The sequence below is a fragment of the Topomyia yanbarensis genome, chromosome 3 (assembly GCF_030247195.1).
Source record: "Topomyia yanbarensis strain Yona2022 chromosome 3, ASM3024719v1, whole genome shotgun sequence".
Classification (NCBI taxonomy): Eukaryota; Metazoa; Arthropoda; class Insecta; order Diptera; family Culicidae; genus Topomyia; species Topomyia yanbarensis.
In genome coordinates this window covers 174,913,495-174,938,739 of record NC_080672.1, presented here as the reverse complement: position 1 = coordinate 174,938,739, position 25,245 = coordinate 174,913,495, and the positions used below count along the sequence as shown (strand labels likewise).

Sequence of the window (25,245 nt, the reverse complement as noted above, 5' to 3'; positions counted from 1 at the left end):
CAGAAAAAAAATATTGGTGAAAGTAAAAGTGTTCCGCTCTTAGCAAAAAACAACCAACGCCAACTATTAGGTTGAAAGTAAACTTTCAAATTAATCAAGAATAATAATCAAAGTAAAAGCTTTCCTTTTAAGCAAATGAAGAATAGTAATCAAAACAAAAGTTTTATTTTTAAACTAAGAGTATGCGCTGGTTGTTTTTTGCTAAGAGTGAAAAACTCTCATTTTTACCAAAAAAAATTTTCTGTGTACTATGTTTTACAGAATCTTTGCACAGTAGCTATTCAGCTTTCTTCCAAAATATATAGCCAGTAAAATAAACGCAACCAAAAAGGCTCCAACACTCTTTAAAATTTTGAAAATAGCGCCCGGGCGCTCACCAGCCAAAAATTTTTTTATCACCACGGCACGGAATTCCTTCATCGTCGGTAGAAAATGTAAACTGAATGAAAGAATGTATGTTATCATGTCAGTAATAGTGCAAACATAGTACAACATGTCACCAATACGTAGCTAATATATGTGCTGTGCGTACACGACAACAATGCCTTTGAAGAAGTGTATGAGAATTTATTGGACACGGTGTATAAGAGATAGAAATAAACTTGCATAACAAAAATAGTGTATTTTCTTATGCCGAAAAAAATCTTAGAACATTTTGAAATTCTAAAAAATCGCCCTGAAAAGTTATTTTCAGGGGTGTATCATAGAAAACTCCACAAATGTGTATTAAAATAAAAAAATAAATACATAGTCTACTCAGCAAAGTTATTTCCTATTATATTCCCTACAACTTTGCTGAATACAGTTTTTTATTATTTTCATAAATGAGCAAACAAAAATTAGATTCTCACCTTTAGGGGAATTAATCACCAAACTAATACTTTAATAAGATGGGGAATATTTTATAGACAAACTTTGCTGAAGACACTATAGCTCGAAAATCTTTTTTTCGTGGCCAAAACAATTTCGACCACGTTTTTGCCTATTTGGAAACACTGTGCAGTGGCACGATCACTGTCATCAATGCGATAATCCAGGGGCGGATCCAGAAAAAAATTTCGGGAGGGGTCTTAAATTTCAATTTTAAAATGAACATTGTAGAATTCGTTATACGTAAAAATCTTATTTAATGATTATATGGTTTACTGGTCAAATTTAGTTTGGAATAATTTTGTGTTTGAAACTAATATAAGATTGAAACTAGTTTAAAATTTCATAACAAGTAAAAAAATTTCGGTGGGGTCCGGATCACCAGGACCCTCCCCCTGGATCCGCCACTGCGATAATCATATGTTATACCTGGGACGTCATGATAGCCCAGGGATAGCATAAGGGTTTATGCCTTGGCTCGGAGTCTCAAGGGTTGCAAGTTCGAATCAGGCAAGAAATGGGAGGGAATTATTTCACATATAATTGCTTTCGTTTAACATACCATCGTTCTATTTGTTTACTCCATTGTAATACCACCAAAAAGTCTTAAATACGGTATTGGCACTAACGTTAAAATCCCAAAAAAAAGAATTATTTGATTTTAGAATATCAATTTGTTCTGCTGTTTTCATATTTTTTTGTTTCTTGTAGTCACCAATTTGCCGAAAATAGACGACAAAAACTATAAAGGTTACATACGAGCGGATTTTGAAAAAAACAATGCTTAGATCTCCAAATACCTTGATTTTTTCGACTTGAGTTGTTGCTTCTAATTGAGCACACTGCAGAATGAATCTAGAAGATTTCCATTTCTGCTTATACCATTTTCTCACATCAACTATTCTACTTATTTATAGCACCATTACGGATCTGCGGCGTGTATTCAATAAAGTTCATTCTTTGATATACTCTAACCGAACTAACTACCAGTTATTTAATAAATTTAATGAGTTTGGAATTTTAATAAGAACTGAAACGCTTTATATGACAGAGGCGCAGATTATGTATCCCTTATTTTGGAGTATGTTTTACGCCCCCTCTACGACAAATGTTTTGCTACGCTTATAATTACAATGGATTGCGTTAAGGCGTCGGAGTGGGAGATATCGTAATGTGTATTATTTAAAGGCTACATAACGATCAAAAAAAAAATTGTTCGTGCAACCCAACCAAATCAATAGTAATTTGCACCTAGGGTAAAGTGCCTATTTTCACCATACTAAGCAGGGTGCCTCACCAATTCATTAATTTCTCGGCTTACAATCAATGGAATGCGAAAAAATTGACATCAACAGCTTTGCTTCGTTGTTAAGAACCAATATAATAACACAAATGCGCTGAAAACAGTGAAATTCTCGTGTTTGAGCGCAACGAAAACTCGAATCGAGTGCCCCTTTTGTTGCGCTACCATTTGACTCAATGCGTTGAACAAAGATGGCAGACACTGCTCTAACCAACGGCTTCAAATGGGTAGGGTGATAATAGAAACATGGCGAAATGGGCTCAACACCCCATGTAGTATGGAAGGATTGATTCTGCATTCATCGACCGCTTGTTATGGGGCTGAACCAAGGCAACATATACAAAACATCAGATTATATATCCACGCATGAACGAGTACATGATTTTTGGTCCTATGCTTCTATATACAGTATGCAAACCGCTCGAGCATGCTGACGATGTAATGCTTTCAAACCTTGCACCTGAACCCATTTTTTCAGTTCACATGTTTTTTAAACGGCTTGTTCAACAAGTGAAGGATAGCAATTTTTGGCAACAAATTAGACACATTTTTGCCATACGCAGCTGCTAATGACAAAACGTTATGTTCACCTCACATGTGTCAGTCCGTATTATTCCTATTCCCGTATAGACTGTACAAGCACCGTGATACGGGATATAGCATTGGTCGAACGCAATACTGATGAGCGGTTTTCCTCGAATCGCATGTTAGGTGATACCGTTTACCTTTAACAACATCAGGTGGTGTGTGGGAAATCAAGAGATCAATGCATTCGAAGACCACCACTCCTCCGTAATAGGATAGCACGAAAACATGGGCATGGGTAAAGTAAGCAAGTAATACAGGTAATAGAAACATCGTGTCAAGTTCAATGGCATTCAGTTCATAGAAGGAGGGTTCAATAAAGCTTTAGAAGCAACGACTGCGCCCACGGGGCCGGTGCTTTAACGTTACACAAACGTTATAGGTACGTACAGCGTGATCGTAGTTTTAATTTCAAAGGATACACCAACACCATAAGATCATAAAATGAATTCATTTCACAAAAATCATTCAACATTTATGAAAATACAGTACACCATATCTGAAAATTGATTTTCAAAAAAATTGGTGTACTGAATAATGATCAGAATACACATTTTTTCAGCTGTTGATAATGCTGAGAGACAATAATTTATAATTACAGTGAAGACCCGTTTTTATCAGCCCCTTGCACAGTGGTCGCAATGGTACCAAAATATGCGTTTAATTAATGGTGCTCTAGGAGTTGATTTTAGCGATTTGGTGTGTTAGAAGCACTTTTTCATAATGGAAGCCCCCTTCTTTTGATGTATACTGAATTGTGATTAATCCACCTAAAAGTGAGATAGAAAATTTATTTCCACTAACTTTTAATATAGAATATAGTAAATTCTACTGCGAGAAAACATGTTGAACATGTAAACTCTCCAAAATGTAATGGTGTTGAGATAAAGCACGTTGTTTGTGGGAGGCACCCAAAAAATCATTTTTTTATTATAACTTTTTTCTGAGATTTTTGCAACTCTTCAAATGTTCTATGAAGTTGGTGAAATTAAAAAATATTTAAGATATTTGTCGAAGACGTCAACATTTTTTATTTCAAAACTTAAGAGTTATTAAATAAAGTGGGTTAAAAATACCGTTATTTTGAACGACAATTACTAAGAGATGTGGAAATATGTGGAAGACATTTCGATTCCATGAGAAAGACAGTGACAAGTACTATAAGAAAAAAAAATACTACTTACAACGGGCATCTACCGGCCTGTATACAAAAAATACTTTCCGGCAATGTATGTTTTGCATTTCGTAACAAAATAAGTACGACTTTTTCAGCATAAAAGTTTCAGAGATTTTTTTTTCTATGCATCGAATATTCTAAAAAATCATTGAGAGTAATAAATACACATATAAATCGTGAACTTTGAATTTCGGTTATCTGAAACTATTCATAAATTAACAGGATTTGGAAAGTGAACACTAGAGACGTCTAAAAAGGTTTACTGTATTTTCATGAGTATGAACCATAGCAAAGAATATTAGATATCATTTTCACGAGACGACTATGTAGTCAGAGTTGCTACTTAGGATTCGACTTGCCAGAAAATCTTTAGAAAAATATTTTCACCTATATATTACATCTCTGTAAAATTTTAACCCTCAAAAAGGCAAGGGGTTTCAGAGGCTCGGCTAGTTACAGTTTCCTAGTTTCAATGAACTTGTAATTCGAAATACAAATGATCGAGCGTTTTCGGGCTTTCGATTCTCTCACTGGTAAAACGACAAAAAGAGGCTCTTGGTTTCATTGGGTCTTAGAAGCGATGTCTTAGTCACAATTTTCGCTTGCCTTTTTGAGGGTTAATTTCAAATATTTAATCATTCAATGCGTGCTTGCAAAAGAATTATCGACAATTCCGGCCACGTAATCGTTTCATGAAAACGGCATATAGGGTAGACGAGCCCTTATCCATCTCATTAGTCGGGATGTCACAATATTTCGTTGATAACTCGACTTCTCGCAGTAGAATTTACTATAACTTTGTCATTGACATCGTGCCTCTATCTTAAAAGTTAGTGGAAATAAATTTTCTATCTCACTTTTGGGTGGATTAATCACAATTCAGTATACATCAAAAGAAGGGGGCTTCCATTCGGAAAAAGTGTTTCTAACACACCAAATCGCTAAAATCAACTCCTAGAGCACCATTCATTAAACGCACGTTTTGGTACCATTGCGACCACTGTGCCTTGGTGAATTTTAGGCTGATAAAACCGGGACATTGATAAAATCGGGACATGTATTTTTCTTTCTTTTTAAGAAACCGAAGTTCTTAAAATATTCTTCTTTAGTACTAGATATAGCCTCATAACCTTTCCTGATTACTTAGCTCAAACTTCCCTTAAGGGGGTCTGACAGCGTAAAAATAAAAAATATTTTTTTTTTGCAAATTTCGGTGCTCTAAGAATAGAAAAATATGCTCAGAAAAGGCTCGAATTCAATTTGGTTCGTCTGCTAAAGCCCTCAAACTACCAACTATTAATTTTCATATGAAGCTTTTTTCATATTTTTTTTAATCGCGTCTTAATGAAAAATGACGCGGTGGGGCAAATCCGACCTCTAAATAGTGGGGTAAATCCGACCGCTTTTTACTAAGAAAATGTTTATTTATCAATTTGAAAAATATTTTTAATATCATTTATTATTTTTTTTCGCGCAATGGTTCATAATTACAAACGAAAAACACAAAAACGTGATGAATATAGTATTCGTCGAGCAATTGCTCCGATGCAAAAGGGAATATTTTTACGTGCTGCTCGTGATGTTGACATTCCAAGATTGACATTGAATTCCATTTTCTTCGTGTTACAATTGAATAACATAACATTCATCGTTTTATCATTGAACAACCATAAAATTTGGGTAATATCTGTACTAAATCAACCAAAAACATAGGCGGTCGGGTTTACCCCACCATTTTTGAAAACAGCAAAAATGAACTTTTTCGTAAAACGCTTTTATCTCAAAACTTTCTAAAGATGCAAATAAAATGCTATATATAGAAGGTTGCCCAGAAGTCTAACCTTTAATTTGGTATATAAAACAACTTGATCCGATGGAAAATGAGCATTTTACAGCCAAAGACATTTACTAGGTCGGATTTGCCCCACCTTACCCTACATTAAAAACCCTGGGTAGTCAAACACTACCATGCGTCTCCTTCAGACATATCATGAAAAATCACCTTTTTTCATACGTCGGGGTAGAAGGGGGCAAACAAGACATTCATTCAGTTTGTCTTCACATCTCGCTCTGAGCAGAAGCAAAAATCGTCCCGCGCAAGTGAAACAGTCAATTCTACCTAAATATCAATCGGTGCCTATCACACAAGCAGTCCATATAACAATAGCCTATACCTACTGTGCGATTTAGTAATGAGTGACGGTGCCCAGCAAAAAGCAACCCAGATGCGGCCGAACTGTGTTGCTGTTGATTTTTCAAAATGCCCCGTAAGACCAGCCATTCGGGAAGTGGAACAGTTATTAAAAGTGCAGATGGAACTCAATCTGGCTGAAGTGAAAATCCTACAAATGCATCATATCAAACATTGCGTGCTGATTTCGTTCAAGAACATTAACCAAGCTGAGTCATTCGCCTCGCGAAACAACATGCAGCGCACCGCCGAATGCGGCAATGTTAAATATAGCATTCCCGTATACATCGAGAACGGCGCTGTAGAAGTTCGTGTCCATGATTTGGCTACGCGTACCCCTGACGGCGCGATTAAAAAATGCTTGCAAAAATACGGAGAAGTAGACTCCATTACACATGATACATGGAGGAATTTTTCCCGGGTATCCCTAACGGTGTTCGTGTGGTGAGAATGCGTGTGACCAAGCCAATTCCCTCATACATTAGCTTCACAGTGTTAGGAAGGGACGATGCTCTCATTCAACAGACATCACTAGTCACGTACCCAGGGCAAATTCCTACGTGCCAGTTCTGCACGAAGAAGCTGCACCTCGGAAAACCTTGCATAGAAACTGTTAAGGAAAACTCAAATCCAACTGAAATCAGCGCACAACCATCTTACGCTAAACCACTAACAGCTGCAAAACCAACATCTATGGATTAAGCACCAAAAACCAGTAACAACAACAACGAAACGAATGCCGATAACGAACATACTAAAACGACCCTGAAGAGTAAAACACAAACTGGAACATCCGACTGCGAGCAGCAGGAAAGTAGTACGGATGAGGACATGGACGTAACGATAACGCGAAAGAAGACAAACGAAATGAACCTCAACTTGCAGTGGACAACACTGGCAATATTTCGCCCCCTAGAAAAAGGATCTCAACACGCAGCAGAAAGCTGCGCCTGGACGAGACCAAAAATTTAATATAGCTGTTTTTTTTATTTATTGTAAAAAAAAAACAAACAATCGGCCTCGTCAAGCTACCGCATTTGGGCCTAAATAAATTTATTAATTATAAAAAAGACATTAATTTTCAGAAAGTACACTTTCGCGGAATTCTCTAAACCCTGATCAATATGGGTATTTTCGGAGCGGGCTGGACGAGTAAACGCCAGATATTGATGTCGGAAGCTGTTTTGAAAATCAAGATGGCGACTTCCGGCTCAGCGGAATTCTTTAAAGCCTCTTCAATATGGGTATTTTTGGAACGAGATTGATGAGTGGACGTCAGATATCGATGTTCAAGGCCATTTTAAAAACCAAAATGGTGACTTCCGGTTCCGTGGAATTCCCGAAAACTCCATCAATTTGGGTATTTTTGGAACGGGCTTGATGAGTGGACGTCAGATATCAATGTTTAAGGCCATTTTGAAAACCAATATGGCGTCTTTCGGTTCAGTGGAATTCTCTAAAACCCATCAATGTGGGTATTTTTGGAACGCGCTTTACGAGGAGATGCCAGATATCAGATATCGTGGCCTGAGGCGGTTTAGAAAATAGAGATGGCGAATACCAAGATGGCGACTTCCAGTCTACCGAAATTTTCTATAACCCAATCAGTATGCATATGTTCAGAGCGGGCCTAGAGATCAATGTCGCATAATAGAGATCAATGTCTGAGGCCATTTTGAAATACAAAATGGCAATTATAGGCTTAGCGATACTCTGTATAACTCAGACAACGTGGAGTGTTTTGGAACTTTTTTTATTCAATTTGTTTATTTGATAAGGCAGGTTTGCGTTAGCTTAAAGGTGCCAATCTTGGTTTGTTTCACATTTCAAATACTTAAAACTAGGGGATTACATATTGATTTTTTTAGAATTAAACTAAGGAGAATTTATAGCTATACATATACACAAGGGGGTAATATAATTTTCGTAAGGGGTCATTTAGTTTTTATGGCAATATGGTTTGACATTTTTAGCAGGGAGATTATTGAAGCAAATAATTTTTAACTAAGGGGGACAATTTTTATAACTATCTTAAAACTATGAATAACTAGAGGGCGTGATTTAATTTTGTAATGATTCGGGGAGATTAATTAGAGTTATTTTTTGTGGTAGTAGAGTTGAACATTTTCAATGAGATTGTATAATATAATAGTTCGAACTAGAAGAGACAGATAGAGCTAAATGCTTCGGGGAGCAATTTGGGGGGGGGGGGGGGGGGTGTAAGGGGTGATACTTCTGGGTATAAGAGACTGAAAAGGGAGGGTGGACAAAGGTGGCAGGGAAGAAAGTTATTAACTTTCAGTTTCAGGCATCGGGAGACCAACGGCATAGGATGTAGACTCGGGTGGCCTTCATCAAGAAGAATTATGTACAGGGAGGCCGGGTGTTCTTCCTCGAGTTGGCAGGGGTTCCTCCAGACTGCTCAGATGCGCATCAGAAGGAGTTCGAGTTGCGCGTGTGATGTCCCGTGTTTGTTGGCTCATTCGATAGAGATGTTTTGTGTCGCCTTGGAGTCCCATCAAACCTTCGTGGGTGTATGGTACAGGTGAAAGAGAGCGTTTCTGAGAATGATAGGAAATAAGAAGGGGCAGTTAAATTTTTATATTGATTGTTTTTACGAAGGTGTATATAAAGGACATATAGAGGACATCGCGGCTTGCCAGCACTTCTCGATCCGGGACGTTGGGTGGTCTTCCTCGGGCCCGGAGGGTGTCCATAAGCCGAGCGAAACTGTACTCGGTGCACGCCCAAACAATGTGCTCGATATCGTGATAGCCGTCGCCACAAGCGCAGATACCACTCTCCACGAGCCCAATACGCCGAAGATGTGTATCCAGCGTATAATGGTTTGCCATGAGTCGGGACATCACACGAATGAAGTCACGACCCACATCCATACCCTTGAACCAAGGTTTCGTCGATACCTTAGGGACTATCGAATGTAGCCACCTTCCTAGCTCCCCATTGCTCCACGAGGTTTGCCAACTTTCGAGGGTTCTCTGATGAGTAAAACTGAAAAAATCGTGGAAGCAAATTGGTATTTAAAAAACGTCACCTTCTAGGGCACCCGCCTTAGCTAAGAAGTCCGCCTTCTCATTGCCCGGAATGGAGCACTAAGGTAATCTGGAAAGATATATCAGATAAAGCACTCAGTAGCTCCCGTATTTTCTCCAAAAAATACGAGGAGTGCTTTCCATGTTTCATCGAGCGAATAGCGTAAATAGAACTCAGACTATCCGAGACAATGAAGTAATGGTCTGCGGGTAATGTGTCAATGACTCCAAGGGTATACTGAATAGCAGCTAGTTATGCGGCGTAAACTGAAGTGGGGTCACTGAGTTTGTAGGAGGCGGTGAACTTTTGATTGAAAATACCGAAGCCAGTGGACCCTTCGTGGTTTGATCCGTCAGTATAAAAAATCTTAGAACAGTCGACCCTTTCGTAATTTATTATAAAAAATGTTTGGAACCACTTCTGGGCGTATGTGGTCCGGAATTCCACTAATCTCGTCTTTCATGGATGTGTCGAAGAAAACAGTAGATTCAGAAGTATTTATGAAATGCACACGGTTGGGATTGTACGAAGAAGGATTAATATTTTGCGCCATGTTGTCAAAGTACAGGGACATAAAACGGGTCTGAGAATTGAGCTCAACATGCCTTTCGAAATTTTCAATCACCACCGGGTTCAAGAAATCGCATCGATATGAGAGTTCCCAAAATCGATTTTTCAACGGGAGAACGCCCGACAGCACTTCGAGACTCATCGTATGGGTCGACTGCATGCACCCTAAGGCGATACGCAAACAACGATACTGAATTCTTTCGAGTTTGATGAAATGTATGTCTGCGGTGATGTCAATTTTTACGCATTCCATTTATTTTAGGCCGAGAAATTAATAAAATAGTGAGGCACCCTGCTTAGTATGGTGAAAATAGGCACTTTACCTTAGATCAGCGATTCTCAACCTGGGGTCCGCGGACCCCTAGGGGGCCGTGAAGTCGTTGCTGGAGGTCCGCGAAGAGGCAAATCTTTTCCGGACGGATATTGAAACTTCAAGTTTTTTTTATCCTATCAGACTGAAAATAATATATTGACAGCATATACATCGATGTTAAGCCGTGGGGGTCCGCAATCGCCCAGGGTAATTTTGAAGGGGTTCGCGACCGCCCAGGATAATTTCGAATGGGTTCGCAATGACCCAAGGTGATTTTGAAGCGGTCCGCGGAGCAAACAGGGTTGAGAACCGCTGCCTTAGATGAGCTTTGCACCATTATTTAAATCTTTTTTTTAATTTTCAGTCGCCTTTCCGTCGGATTTCTTTTTCACCCGGAACTTGCTATTCGGTGAGCGAAACACTTTTCTTCCTTGAAATGTGCAACCACTTGAACAGTTTTCTTTTTCCTTGAAGGAAGCGAACAAAACACCATCGACCCAACAAATTAGACACATTTTTGTCATACGCAGCTGCTAATGACAAAACGTTATGTTCACCTCACATGTGTCAGTCCGTATTATTCCTATTCCCGTATAGACTGTACAAGCACCGTGATACGGGATATAGCATTGGTCGAACGCAATACTGATGAGCGGTTTTCCTCGAATCGCATGTTAGGTGATACCGTTTACCTTTAACAACATCAGGTGGTGTGTGGGAAATCAAGAGATCAATGCATTCGAAGACCACCACTCCTCCGTAATAGGATAGCACGAAAACATGGGCATGGGTAAAGTAAGCAAGTAATACAGGTAATAGAAACATCGTGTCAAGTTCAATGGCATTCAGTTCATAGAAGGAGGGTTCAATAAAGCTTTAGAAGCAACGACTGCGCCCACGGGGCCGGTGCTTTAACGTTACACAAACGTTATAGGTACGTACAGCGTGATCGTAGTTTTAATTTCAAAGGATACACCAACACCATAAGATCATAAAATGAATTCTTTTCTCAAAAATCATTCAACATTTATGAAAATACAGTACACCATATCTGAAAATTGATTTTCAAAAAAATTGGTGTAGTGAATAATGATCAGAATACACATTTTTTCAGCTGTTGATAATGCTGAGAGACATTAATTTATAATTACAGTGAAGACCCGTTTTTATCAGCCCCTTGCACAGTGGTCGCAATGGTACCAAAATATGCGTTTAATTAATGGTGCTCTAGGAGTTGATTTTAGCGATTTGGTGTGTTAGAAGCACTTTTTCATAATGGAAGCCCCCTTCTTTTGATGTATACTGAATTGTGATTAATCCACCTAAAAGTGAGATAGAAAATTTATTTCCACTAACTTTTAATATAGAATATAGTAAATTCTACTGCGAGAAAACATGTTGAACATGTAAACTCTCCAAAATGTAATGGTGTTGAGATAAAGCACGTTGTTTGTGGGAGGCACCCAAAAAATCATTTTTTTATTATAACTTTTTTCTGAGATTTTTGCAACTCTTCAAATGTTCTATGAAATTGGTGAAATTAAAAAATATTTAAGATATTTGTCGAAGACGTCAACATTTTTTATTTCAAAACTTAAGAGTTATTAAATAAAGTGGGTTAAAAATACCGTTATTTTGAACGACAATTACTAAGAGATGTGGAAATATGTGGAAGACATTTCGATTCCATGAGAAAGACAGTGACAAGTACTATAAGAAAAAAAATACTACTTACAACGGGCATCTACCGGCCTGTATACAAAAAATACTTTCCGGCAATGTATGTTTTGCATTTCGTAACAAAATAAGTACGACTTTTTCAGCATAAAAGTTTCAGAGATTTTTTTTCTATGCATCGAATATTCTAAAAAATCATTGAGAGTAATAAATACACATATAAATCGTGAACTTTGAATTTCGGTTATCTGAAACTATTCATAAATTAACAGGATTTGGAAAGTGAACACTAGAGACGTCTAAAAAGGTTTACTGTATTTTCATGAGTATGAACCATAGCAAAGAATATTAGATATCATTTTCACGAGACGACTATGTAGTCAGAGTTGCTACTTAGGATTCGACTTGCCAGAAAATCTTTAGAAAAATATTTTCACCTATATATTACATCTCTGTCAAATTTTAACCCTCAAAAAGGCAAGGGGTTTCAGAGGCTCGGCTAGTTACAGTTTCCTAGTTTCAATGAACTTGTAATTCGAAATACAAATGATCGAGCGTTTTCGGGCTTTCGATTCTCTCACTGGTAAAACGACAAAAAGAGGCTCTTGGTTTCATTGGGTCTTAGAAGCGATGTCTTAGTCACAATTTTCGCTTGCCTTTTTGAGGGTTAATTTCAAATATTTAATCATTCAATGCGTGCTTGCAAAAGAATTATCGACAATTCCGGCCACGTAATCGTTTCATGAAAACGGCATATAGGGTAGACGAGCCCTTATCCATCTCATTAGTCGGGATGTCACAATATTTCGTTGATAACTCGACTTCTCGCAGTAGAATTTACTATAACTTTGTCATTGACATCGTGCCTCTATCTTAAAAGTTAGTGGAAATAAATTTTCTATCTCACTTTTGGGTGGATTAATCACAATTCAGTATACATCAAAAGAAGGGGGCTTCCATTCGGAAAAAGTGTTTCTAACACACCAAATCGCTAAAATCAACTCCTAGAGCACCATTAATTAAACGCACGTTTTGGTACCATTGCGACCACTGTGCCTTGGTGAATTTTAGGCTGATAAAACCGGGACATTGATAAAATCGGGACATGTATTTTTCTTTCTTTTTAAGAAACCGAAGCTCTTAAAATATTCTTCTTTAGTACTAGATATAGCCTCATAACCTTTCCTGATTACTTAGCTCAAACTTCCCTTAAGGGGGTCTGACAGAGTAAAAATAAAAAATAATTTTTTTTTGCAAATTTCGGTGCTCTAAGAATAGAAAAATATGCTCAGAAAAGGCTCGAATTTAATTTGGTTCGTCTGCTAAAGCCCTCAAACTACCAACTATTAATTTTCATATGAAGCTTTTTTCATATTTTTTTTAATCGCGTCTTAATGAAAAATGACGCGGTGGGGCAAATCCGACCTCTAAATAGTGGGGTAAATCCGACCGTTTTTTACTAAGAAAATGTTTATTTATCAATTTGAAAAATATTTTTAATATTATTTATTATTTTTTTTCGCGCAATGGTTCATAATTACAAACGAAAAACACAAAAACGTGATGAATATAGTATTCGTCGAGCAATTGCTCCGATGCAAATGGGAATATTTTTACGTGCTGCTCGTGATGTTGAACAACCATAAAATTTGGGTAATATCTGTACTAAATCAACCAAAAACATAGGCGGTCGGGTTTACCCCACCATTTTTGAAAACAGCAAAAATGAACTTTTTCGTAAAACGCTTTTATCTCAAAACTTTCTAAAGATGCAAATAAAATGCTATATATAGAAGGTTGCCCAGAAGTCTAACCTTTAATTTGGTATATAAAACAACTTGATCCGATGGAAAATGAGCATTTTACAGCCAAAGACATTTACTAGGTCGGATTTGCCCCACCTTACCCTACATTAAAAACCCTGGGTAGTCAAACACTACCATGCGTCTCCTTCAGACATATCATGAAAAATTACCTTTTTTCATACGTCGGGGTAGAAAGGGGCAAACAAGACATTCATTCAGTTTGTCTTCACATCTCGCTCTGAGCAGAAGCAAAAATCGTCCCGCGCAAGTGAAACAGTCAATTCTACCTAAATATCAATCGGTGCCTATCACACAAGCAGTCCATATAACAATAGCCTATACCTACTGTGCGATTTAGTAATGAGTGACGGTGCCCAGCAAAAAGCAACCCAGATGCGGCCGAACTGTGTTGCTGTTGATTTTTCAAAATGCCCCGTAAGACCAGCCATTCGGGAAGTGGAACAGTTATTAAAAGTGCAGATGGAACTCAATCTGGCTGAAGTGAAAACCCTACAAATGCATCATATCAAACATTGCGTGCTGATTTCGTTCAAGAACATTAACCAAGCTGAGTCATTCGCCTCGCGAAACAACATGCAGCGCACCGCCGAATGCGGCAATGTTAAATATAGCATTCCCGTATACATCGAGAACGGCGCTGTAGAAGTTCGTGTCCATGATTTGGCTACGCGTACCCCTGACGGCGCGATTAAAAAATGCTTGCAAAAATACGGAGAAGTAGACTCCATTACACATGATACATGGAGGAATTTTTCCCGGGCATCCCTAACGGTGTTCGTGTGGTGAGAATGCGTGTAACCAAGCCAATTCCCTCATACATTAGCTTCACAGTGTTAGGAAGGGACGATGCTCTCATTCAACAGACATCACTAGTCACGTACCCAGGGCAAATTCCTACGTGCCAGTTCTGCACGAAGAAGCTGCACCTCGGAAAACCTTGCGTAGAAACTGTTAAGGAAAACTCAAATCCAACTGAAATCAGCACACAACCATCTTACGCTAAACCACTAACAGCTGCAAAACCAACATCTATGGACTAAGCACCAAAAACCAGTAACAACAACAACGAAACGAATGCCGATAACGAACATACTAAAACGACCCTGAAGAGTAAAACACAAACTGAAACATCCGACTGCGAGCAGCAGGAAAGTAGTACGGATGAGGACATGGACGTGAACGATAACGCGAAAGAAGACAAACGAAATGAACCTCAACTTGCAGTGGACAACACTGGCAATATTTCGCGCCCTAGAAAAAGGATCTCAATACGCAGCAGAAAGCTGCGCCTGGACGAGACCAAAAATTTAATATAGCTGTTTTTTTTTATTTATTGTAAAAAAAAACAAACAATCGGCCTCGTCAAGCTACCGCATTTGGGCCTAAATAAATTTATTAATTATAAAAAAAGACATTAATTTTCAGAAAGTACACTTTCGCGGAATTCTCTAAACCCTGATCAATATGGGTATTTTCGGAGCGGGCTGGACGAGTAAACGCCAGATATTGATGTCGGAAGCTGTTTTGAAAATCAAGATGGCGACTTCCGGCTCAGCGGAATTCTTTAAAGCCTCTTCAATATGGGTATTTTTGGAACGAGATTGATGAGTGGACGTCAGATATCGATGTTCAAGGCCATTTTAAAAACCAAAATGGTGACTTCCGGTTCCGTGGAATTCCCGAAAACTCCATCAATTTGAGTATTTTTGGAACGGGCTTGATGAGTGGACGTCAGATATCAATGTTTAAGGCCATTTTGAAAACCAATATGGCGTCTTTCGGTTCAGTGGAATTCTCTAAAACCCATCAATGTGGGTATTTTTGGAACGCGCTTTACGAGGAGATACCAGATATCAGATATCGTGGCCTGAGGCGGTTTAGAAAATAGAGATGGCGAATACCAAGATGGCGACTTCCAGTCTAACGAAATTTTCTATAACCCAATCAGTATGCATATGTTCAGAGCGGGCCTAGAGATCAATGTCGCATAATAGAGATCAATGTCTGAGGCCATTTTGAAATACAAAATGGCAATTATAGGCTTAGCGATACTCTGTATAACTCAGACAACGTGGAGTGTTTTGGAACTTTTTTTATTCAATTTGTTTATTTGATAAGGCAGGTTTGCGTTAGCTTAAAGGTGCCAATCTTGGTTTGTTTCACATTTCAAATACTTAAAACTAGGGGATTACATATTGATTTTTTTAGAATTAAACTAAGGAGAATTTATAGCTATACATATACGCAAGGGGGTAATATAATTTTCGTAAGGGGTCATTTAGTTTTTATGGCAATATGGTTTGACATTTTTAGCAGGGAGATTATTGAAGCAAATAATTTTTAACTAAGGGGGACAATTTTTATAACTATCTTAAAACTATGAATAACTAGAGGGCGTGATTTAATTTTGTAATGATTCGGGGAGATTAATTAGAGTTATTTTTTGTGGTAGTAGAGTTGAACATTTTCAATGAGATTGTATAATATAATAGTTCGAACTAGAAGAGACAGATAGAGCTAAATGCTTCGGGGAGCAATTTGGGGGGGGGGGGGGGGGTGTAAGGGGTGATACTTCTGGGTATAAGAGACTGAAGAGGGAGGGTGGACAAAGGTGGCAGGGAAGAAAGTTATTAACTTTCAGTTTCAGGCATCGGGAGATCAACGGCATAGGATGTAGACTCGGGTGGCCTTCATCAAGAAGAATTATGTACAGGGAGGCCGGGTGTTCTTCCTCGAGTTGGCAGGGGTTCCTCCAGACTGCTCAGATGCGCATCAGAAGGAGTTCGAGTTGCGCGTGTGATGTCCCGTGTTTGTTGGCTCATTCGATAGAGATGTTTTGTGTCGCCTTGGAGTCCCATCAAACCTTCGTGGGTGTATGGTACAGGTGAAAGAGAGCGTTTCTGAGAATGATAGGAAATAAGAAGGGGCAGTTAAATTTTTATATTGATTGTTTTTACGAAGGTGTATATAAAGGACATATAGAGGACATCGCGGCTTGCCAGCACTTCTCGATCCGGGACGTTGGGTGGTCTTCCTCGGGCCCGGAGGGTGTCCATAAGCCGAGCGAAACTGTACTCGGTGCACGCCCAAACAATGTGCTCGATATCGTGATAGCCGTCGCCACAAGCGCAGATACCACTCTCCACGAGCCCAATACGCCGAAGATGTGTATCCAGCGTATAATGGTTTGCCATGAGTCGGGACATCACACGAATGAAGTCACGACCCACATCCATCCCCTTGAACGAAGGTTTCGTCGATACCTTAGGGATTATCGAACGTAGCCACCTTCCTAGCTCCCCATTGCTCCACGAGGTTTGCCAACTTTCGAGGGTTCTCTGATGAGTAAAACTGAAAAAATCGTGGAAGCAAATTGGTATTTAAAAAACGTCACCTTCTAGGGCACCCACCTTAGCTAAGGAGTCCGCCTTCTCATTGCCCGGAATGGAGCAATGCGAAGGGACCCATACCAAGGTAATCTGGAAAGAGTTATCAGATAAAGCACTCAGTAGCTCCCGTATTTTCCCCAAAAAATACGAGGAGTGCTTTCCATGTTTCATCGAGCGAATAGCGTCAATGGAACTGAGGCTATCCGATACAATGAAGTAATGGTCTGCGGGTAATGTGTCAATGACTCCAAGGGTATACTGAATAGCAGCTAGTTATGCGGCGTAAACTGAAGTGGGGTCACTGAGTTTGTAGGAGGCGGTGAACTTTTGATTGAAAATACCGAAGCCAGTGGACCCTTCGTGGTTTGATCCGTCAGTATAAAAAATCTTAGAACAGTCGACCCTTTCGTAATTTATTATAAAAAATGTTTGGAACCACTTCTGGGCGTATGTGGTCCGGAATTCCACTAATCTCGTCTTTCATGGATGTGTCGAAGAAAACAGTAGATTCAGAAGTATTTATGAAATGCACACGGTTGGGATTGTAAGAAGAAGGATTAATATTTTGCGCCATGTTGTCAAAGTACAGGGACATAAAACGGGTCTGAGAATTGAGCTCAACATGCCTTTCGAAATTTTCAATCACCACCGGGCTCAAGAAATCGCATCGATATGAGAGTTCCCAAAATCGATTTTTCAACGGGAGAACGCCCGACAGCACTTCGAGACTCATCGTATGGGTCGACTGCATGCACCCTCAGGCGATACGCAAACAACGATACTGAATTCTTTCGAGTTTGATGAAATGTATGTCTGCGGTGATGTCAATTTTTACGCATTCCATTTATTCTAGGCCGAGAAATTAATAAAATAGTGAGGCACCCTGCTTAGTATGGTGAAAATAGGCACTTTACCTTAGATCAGCGATTCTCAACCTGGGGTCCGCGGACCCCTAGGGGGCCGTGAAGTCGTTGCTGGAGGTCCGCGAAGAGGCAAATCTTTTCCGGACGGATATTGAAACTTCAAGTTTTTTTTATCCTATCAGACTGAAAATAATATATTGACAGCATATACATCGATGTTAAGCCGTGGGGGTCCGCAATCGCCCAGGGTAATTTTGAAGGGGTTCGCGACCGCCCAGGATAATTTCGAATGGGTTCGCAATGACCCAAGGTGATTTTGAAGCGGTCCGCGGAGCAAACAGGGTTGAGAACCGCTGCCTTAGATGAGCTTTTCACCATTATTTAAATCTTTTTTTTAATTTTCAGTCGCCTTTCCGTCGGATTTCTTTTTCACCCGGAACTTGCTATTCGGTGAGCGAAATACTTTTCTTCCTTGAAATGTGCAACCACTTGAACAGTTTTCTTTTTCCTTGAAGGAAGCGAAAAAAACACCATCGACCCGTTTAACTGGTTGTGATTTTACTGTACTATTTACAACTATTTGGTTGTTTTAGTCTAGATACTCGCCGAGCGCATCCTGTTTCCATTTTTCGTTTTTTACCCGGAAATTTGCAAAAAAAGACCTTGCGACGACAACAAACACAACGAATTGGGAATGTTGTACAGCTTGAATTTAAGTAAACGCTTAGCTATTACTTTTTCGAATATAGCACATGCTTTGATCGTTTTTATTCATACCGACGTGCCGTTTTTTTACTTTATAGACTTTACTTTGCTTTCGAGCACTACTATTTGAGCAATTGCTAGTTTTTATTCATACGACCCATTGTCTCAAATCGTTGAGTTGAGTTGATTGGAATATAAGACTCGGCCGTACGGGCCTCGGAAAAAAAACTTGAAAGTTTGAGTGAATTCTATGCATTTCTTTTATGTGAACATTGAAATTGGCAACAATTCGATATCTATTTATGCAAACGCCTTAACACTATGTTATTAGCAGCACATCATGCAAAGCGAAACTCACTATACGACAAATCGTAAGTAATTATACCGTGCATTACTGACTGAAGGAAGCTACGCCGAATTTACTCAGAACATCTGGGCAGATGTTAGTCTTTAGACGGAACAGTTACAGTGAGAGCTAATCATGTGTAATTAGACATGATGGTAGTGGTAGCTTGCAGTGATATAATGACGGTACATGCTAATATTATCAAAACTGGCGTAGAAATGCATAAGTTTTTCAAATTCTGTAAAGCTTAAACTAATGACCCCTCAATACATTGGTTTTTCAAATCGTAGGGAAAGTTTGAGAGAAAATCTCTTCAAAATATGATCACATTGTGTCCCGATAATTGGAAACACATGTATAAACTGACAATCAAAGAAACTAATTTCAAGTTGTGTTAATGTTAGTGTGGGTTCTAAACAGTGTATGATGAAAGCTTTGTAGGAATTTGAAACACTGATAGAAAGTTACGACAATTCGACAGAGTTAAGCAAACGCCTTAAAGGTATGCAATTTGCAGCACACCTGCAACACAAAATTCACTGCAACAATTCGAATTGTTCGAAATGCATGTTGCATGTAATACGAGCACTTACCTGACTAGGCCCGATCCGGTAAACCGACGGATCAATTTCGTTGTGATTCAAAATGTTTTCTACCGTTATATCTCCAAGCGTTCCATCGGCTAATAAACCGAAGCGCCGAGTGAACTCAGACAGTGGCATACCCATCGGAAAACCGAGCCGATGTAATCGCGAAAAGTCCAATATTTGTGAACCGCGTAACTGAAAAACAAAATTTAATGATTCCGAAAAAACTGAGCAAATTATGAGCCTCACCTGACTTCTTAACAGCGGTACGTTAACTATGTCATCAGTATGTAATGCTTTGGTGTTTAAATTTATGTAATTGGTCGTACCGGCGTTGTGTTGCAACAGATAACAGTGAACAAAATGTGTACCGGTACGCCTTAGCGTATCTATAATGCCATCAACTGTGAATTTGACCTGCAGCATCACGGAATTACGCTTGATACCGGCTGACGTAAAAGAGCGCCGTATGCTGGAAACACGTCGCAACGATTGTGTACCTTCGGTACCGACGATCGACCCAAAATATACTGTTCCTCCACTTCTCGTAAACCCGCTGGTGAAAAGACTGCTAATCTCCGTTTTAGTACTGTCCTGCAGCAAACTGATTGCACATTTGGTCGAACCATGTTCATGACTCCCTTTTAACCATCCTGTCGAGCTGTACAATACAGGGTTAGTTCCTTGCATGTGCTGCAAGATGAATTGGCGTGTTCCAGCACCTCTTCTAATGTATGACTGACTTTCACGATCACCGTAGCAAGAAAATAAACGCTCAAAAAATGTATCGTCACTTGCATTCGGATACATAATTTCTTCGTCGAGCATCCACAACAAACCCCTTTTATCTTGATCTCGAAGGTTGTTCTGTGATGTTCGAACGACATGGTTCTGTGGTGCCTTATCGAGCAGGTTTACCAACGGACCGGGGTTTGTATCGTGTAATATGCCAGTATCTATTTCTACCAGCTCCTGCGCATATCTATTACGCGGTACGACTAACGTGATGTGGTGGAACAATAGTTGCAAACGTTCCTGCAGATAATTATGTCTTAAGTCAGATAACGTGGCGCCAATTTGCTGTCCACAGCTTGCCGGATTCTGAAAACCAGGTGTATCGATCAATAAAATCGACGCAATCGTGTTACTAGAGGTGCCGATAGCTTTGTTAACCAATGCTACTGCGGCGGCCATTACTTCCGAATACAGCCCAATGACAAACCCTTCCAAACTATCCAAAGCGGATGAAGCTAAATCGGGTTGCTCTGAAAACAATGCAGATTTTACAGGGGAGGCAGGATTCGACTTTAGTGCATTCGAAAATGCGGCAGTTGTCAAATCGTCCAACGAAATCCCCAGTAGACTAGCAGCTTTACGCGCAGCTGTAGGATTAGCAAATTGCACTCGGGCGTTCAAACCTGTTCCAACAATCGAGCAGTTTGCAGTACCCAAATGATATATTGCAGCCAGCACATACCAACAAGCTCTGACAGCCGACTGGTCAACATTGAGCATACTGAACGCCTGCTGTAGACGAGCGAAATCTATCGAAGCATTTTGTTTGTCTTCCAGCTTAGTTGGTAGCGTTACGAATAGATTGCTCTCGTCGAAGTTGATGGTATCCAAGAAGAGTTCTTTTTGAAGATGACCCTCTGCTCCTGCCAGTAATCGACCGAAAACGTGAAAGTTGTGCTGATCACTAGCAGTCCGCCGTCCTGCTCGAGACTTTTCCAGCAAAAGTATTTGAACCGATGCCGATGCAATCTGACCACAGTGATCGAAATCCAAGCTTAAAATTTGCGTGAAACGAGTCGCGTTAGAATTTAGACACGTTTTCGCATTTCCAAACGCCTCCAGGATCGTATTCATTGCACTCACCCGCTCCGCCGATAATATTTTGTTGGCTGAACCTGAAAAAGTGGAACCATTAGGTGCGATAAATAGGTTATTTACTGCGTTAACAAACCTGCCGCTAATGCCAAATAATACAAGGCATGCTTGAAGCTGGTAGTTTTACCCGATCCGGAACGTCCCATGAAAATAAGACTTTGGTCTCGGCGTGTTTCTAGCATCGCTCGATACGCAGTTTGTGCCAGGGAGAACACATGCGGAGGCATGTCTTCTGTTTTACACCCGCGGAACATCGATACCACCTGTAAAATAAAAAAAAACAATTTGTAATTTCCGTCCATTTCGGTTTATTTTCTCAAATTGTGTATTGCCGCGTTAGTATAAATTTATTTATAGAAGTAATCAAAAAAATGTTTAAGCTTTGTGGCAGTCGACAGCAAATAACTTTCAGGCTTGCACCTGAGGCAGTAATGCTAATATGATCACAGAAAAGGGACTTTTTAAAGGCTGCCCTTTTACCTTTAAGGTACGCTGGTCTAGCTTATTTTGAATTATCTTTATTATGAGAATTGGCAAATTCAAATGCAACATTTTGGCAATTACAAATCATGTAAAACGTGTAAATCATGATAATGATTAAAATTATTCTAAATATAAGCTTTGTACCTTTCCCGATTTGATTTGTGATAATTAAACACTGAGCTAATGGGATCGGAAGCAGTTTCTTGAGAAAGTGAAAAAGTTACCGTAAAGCGATCAGAATCAAAGTCAGCGTGTGTAATCAAATCGCTACAAATGTGGCATTGATCTGTGAAAATCAAAACGATTGTTGATGGATTCCCTATTTTAAACCCCGATGTTATCATCCCCCAATTTTAGCAGCTTTTTTACTCGATTTTTTCAGTCACTTATGAAAATTGATAGTTGGTAGTTTAATGGGCTCTAAATAGTAGACCAACCAAGTTGAATTCGAGTAAATCCTTTCTTAAGCATATTTTTCTTATCTTAGAGATTCGAAATATGCAAAAATAAAATTTTCATTTTTGTTTTTGTACTATCAGACCCCTCAAGGCAAATTTGAACTCAATCATCATCGGCTATATGCATATTATGAATTTTAAAAATTCGTTTTCGCACGTTTTTACTGAACGAACATTCCCAATTTAAAAAATTAAATGATTAGGGGAGCCCGGGTCTAGATTGCGGTTGGGGTAAGTTGGCGGAATCCCTTTTTCTCTGTTTCTATTAGACATATAGAGCTGCCTCTTCTTGTGTAGCTCTAGTTATGTGAAACCCAACGTGTTTTTGTTGCAAAACGATTTGTTTGGTGGAAGTTGTGGGTGATATTGTGTTTTCGAGCATACCAAGTAAATTTTCTAAATTTTAAATACTTTGCGTTATTTAGGGTGATTTTCAATCTATTTCCCGAATGATTATATTTTTCGATAGCGCGTGAAAAGAGCTTTCAGTATCCGTATAGATATTACAGATATTACAAACAAAAGTTATTTTTAAATAGTTTTTAATAAAATCTGTGGTTGGGGTAAGTTGGCGGTGCTGCACGTGGGGCAAGTTGGCGGTACTATTTACAGTGGAAAAAAGTCATCAAAAAAATTTATTTCTGGAATTCGCTCCATAGTAAGAAAATGTTTTTCTTGTGTGTCTCGTCAATGTAGGAGACATTTATTCCGGCCAATCGCATAAAGAATTTCGAAAATTTGCTTTTGAATAGGGAGTACGCGTCAAAGTCAAAATACCGTGGTATTGAAACTGAAATATAATAGCAAATGTCTGTTAATATACAGTTTTGTTGAAAAGACATTCAACACGTTCCAAAAGGAGCCTTGAAGTAATTGAATCTCCATTTAATTATTTTGTTTTGGAGTATCCACACACCGCCAACTTACCCCGGGGCCGAGGTAAGTTGGCGGATTTTCCGCGCCACATATTTTTGTCTCTAAAAATGGAGACAATGCATCAAAAACTTTAAAAAAAATCAGATATGTTGCTAACAGTCTGCTCTTTCATGCCGCGTGTTATATTTTGCAAGATTGAAGATCAAAGCGGCAAAAGTTGAAAACTGAAAACACCGCCAACTAGCCCCGGTCTCCCCTATTTAAAGTCAACATTGAACTATAAATTGATGACGATTCTACTTACAAATTCCCATCCAATTTGAACATGGAGGTAGAATTTAGCATTGTAGTTATGAACTGAAACATTGATTGCTGCAAAGAATATATTTTTCTTCCGTAACTTCTCCACCCGAAAATTTAATCGTTTGTAGCAACTCATTCCATGTTTTATGTTAAATTTGTAAATTTCTTCACATAGTGCGTAATCCAATGAGAAGAAACACCGATCTCCTCCGCTGATGACACTGATGATCTCCGACTTCAGAGCCTTTCGAACTGAGCTTTCAACGTTCATATATTGATTGGGCACAAACAACTTCTCATGTATCTCACGAAGAAGTTATGACAACATTTCTTAACCCGTGCAATCTGGGTCATTACTTTCGAAAATTAAGAATTCGTAAATATTTTCAAATGCGCCTTATAAATCTTATTATGCAAACACCAACCCGGTTAATCAAATGATGCGCCATTACAACCAACACTATGAAAAAAATTACCTAACTATGTTCAGAAATAAATACACTGTAAAATCGTTTATTGTAGTCTACATCTGTTTAAATAAATAAATAAAGTCGATAAGATGTCGAAAACCGGATTCGTTATTTACTGGTCTCTCAAAACCTGAAGAAGATTTAAATAGCATCAAATATGTTTTGGATCTTCTACTATATTTGAGTCCGTATCTGGGAAAGTGTCCATTATAATAACCGTTAATATTAATTTACGTTTCCCTAAAAATATGGTTGGCAGCGTGTCAAATTTTAATGTCTTATCTTATATTAGGTAAATCTTGCTAAGTAGAAAACGTTGCATAAAAGGACAGACTATTGGCTACATCGCAGAATTCTTTCAATTTGTTTGATGTAAGTTTGCGGTACAACATAAAAAAATAATCAAATAAAAAAAAATTACTTTAGAAGTCCTTATAGAAAGTTAGTTAAATAACATATGGGACTGATATCAGGATGCTATTAAATTGAGACTTAACTCAGTGGCGGATCCAGGGGGAAGGTCCTGGGGGTCCGGACCCCCTCCGAAATTATTTTACTTGTTGGGAAATTTTTAATTAGTTTCAATTTTATATTAGCTTTAAACTCAAAATTACTTTAAACCAAATTTGATTAACAGAACTGATATTGTTTTAATAAGGTTATTACGTATTACGAATTGTATAATGTTCAATTTAAAATCGAAATTTCGGACCCCTCTCGAATTTTTTTTCTGGATCCGCCTCTGAATTAACTTACTTCGCCGAACAAACTCGCGATTTTTATAGTGCTTTCTTGAATTATAGTAAAAATAAACGTTGTTCGTGAAGATAACTAGAAAATAACAAAAATGCATATGGGACTATGACGAATAGTTCACCCTCATTTAGCTGTACGAAAATGATTGGCGCTGCTTCACGACATGCTACAAGTCGCAAAGCAAGAGCGTTACGAAAAATCATATGGAGTCAATATTGCTCAAACAGGTCACCCAAATTAGGTGAAATTATAATTTCGACGAAAGATCCAATCTTTCGGTAGTATTTAGCATTGCAAAATCAAATCCAAATAGGCTTTTCGAAAAAAAAATCTTTTTTACCATTCTTTTGATATTTTAAGTTTTTCGCCTGTTTATGTTTAAAAAATTACTACGGATGACCTAATTGATCGATTTGAACGGACCAACTACCAATGAAATTATCGTAAGATACAGATTGTTTGTGATTTTTTCCGATCCGAAAAGTTACTATTTGGTATATTTTTTAAGCGATTGTTTATAACAAAATGAAATAAAAGGTGTTCTGGACCTCTT

At 38.7% G+C, this 25,245-nt stretch overlaps 1 protein-coding gene across 11 annotated transcripts in view; it reads right to left on the bottom strand.

Annotated features, from left to right (window-relative positions):
* The window catches only part of LOC131690615 (unconventional myosin-XVIIIa), a 253,319-nt gene that overhangs the window by 111,548 nt on the left and 116,526 nt on the right, over window positions 1–25,245 (bottom strand). For all 11 annotated transcript variants that reach the window (XM_058976523.1, XM_058976521.1, XM_058976522.1 and 8 more), the window contains 3 exons: window positions 21,423–21,609; window positions 19,706–21,366; window positions 19,463–19,651 (listed from right to left, as the gene is read on the bottom strand). In XM_058976523.1, the coding sequence (XP_058832506.1) occupies window positions 19,463–19,651; window positions 19,706–21,366; window positions 21,423–21,609 (2,037 nt within the window). The remainder of the gene's footprint in view (window positions 1–19,462; window positions 19,652–19,705; window positions 21,367–21,422; window positions 21,610–25,245) is intronic.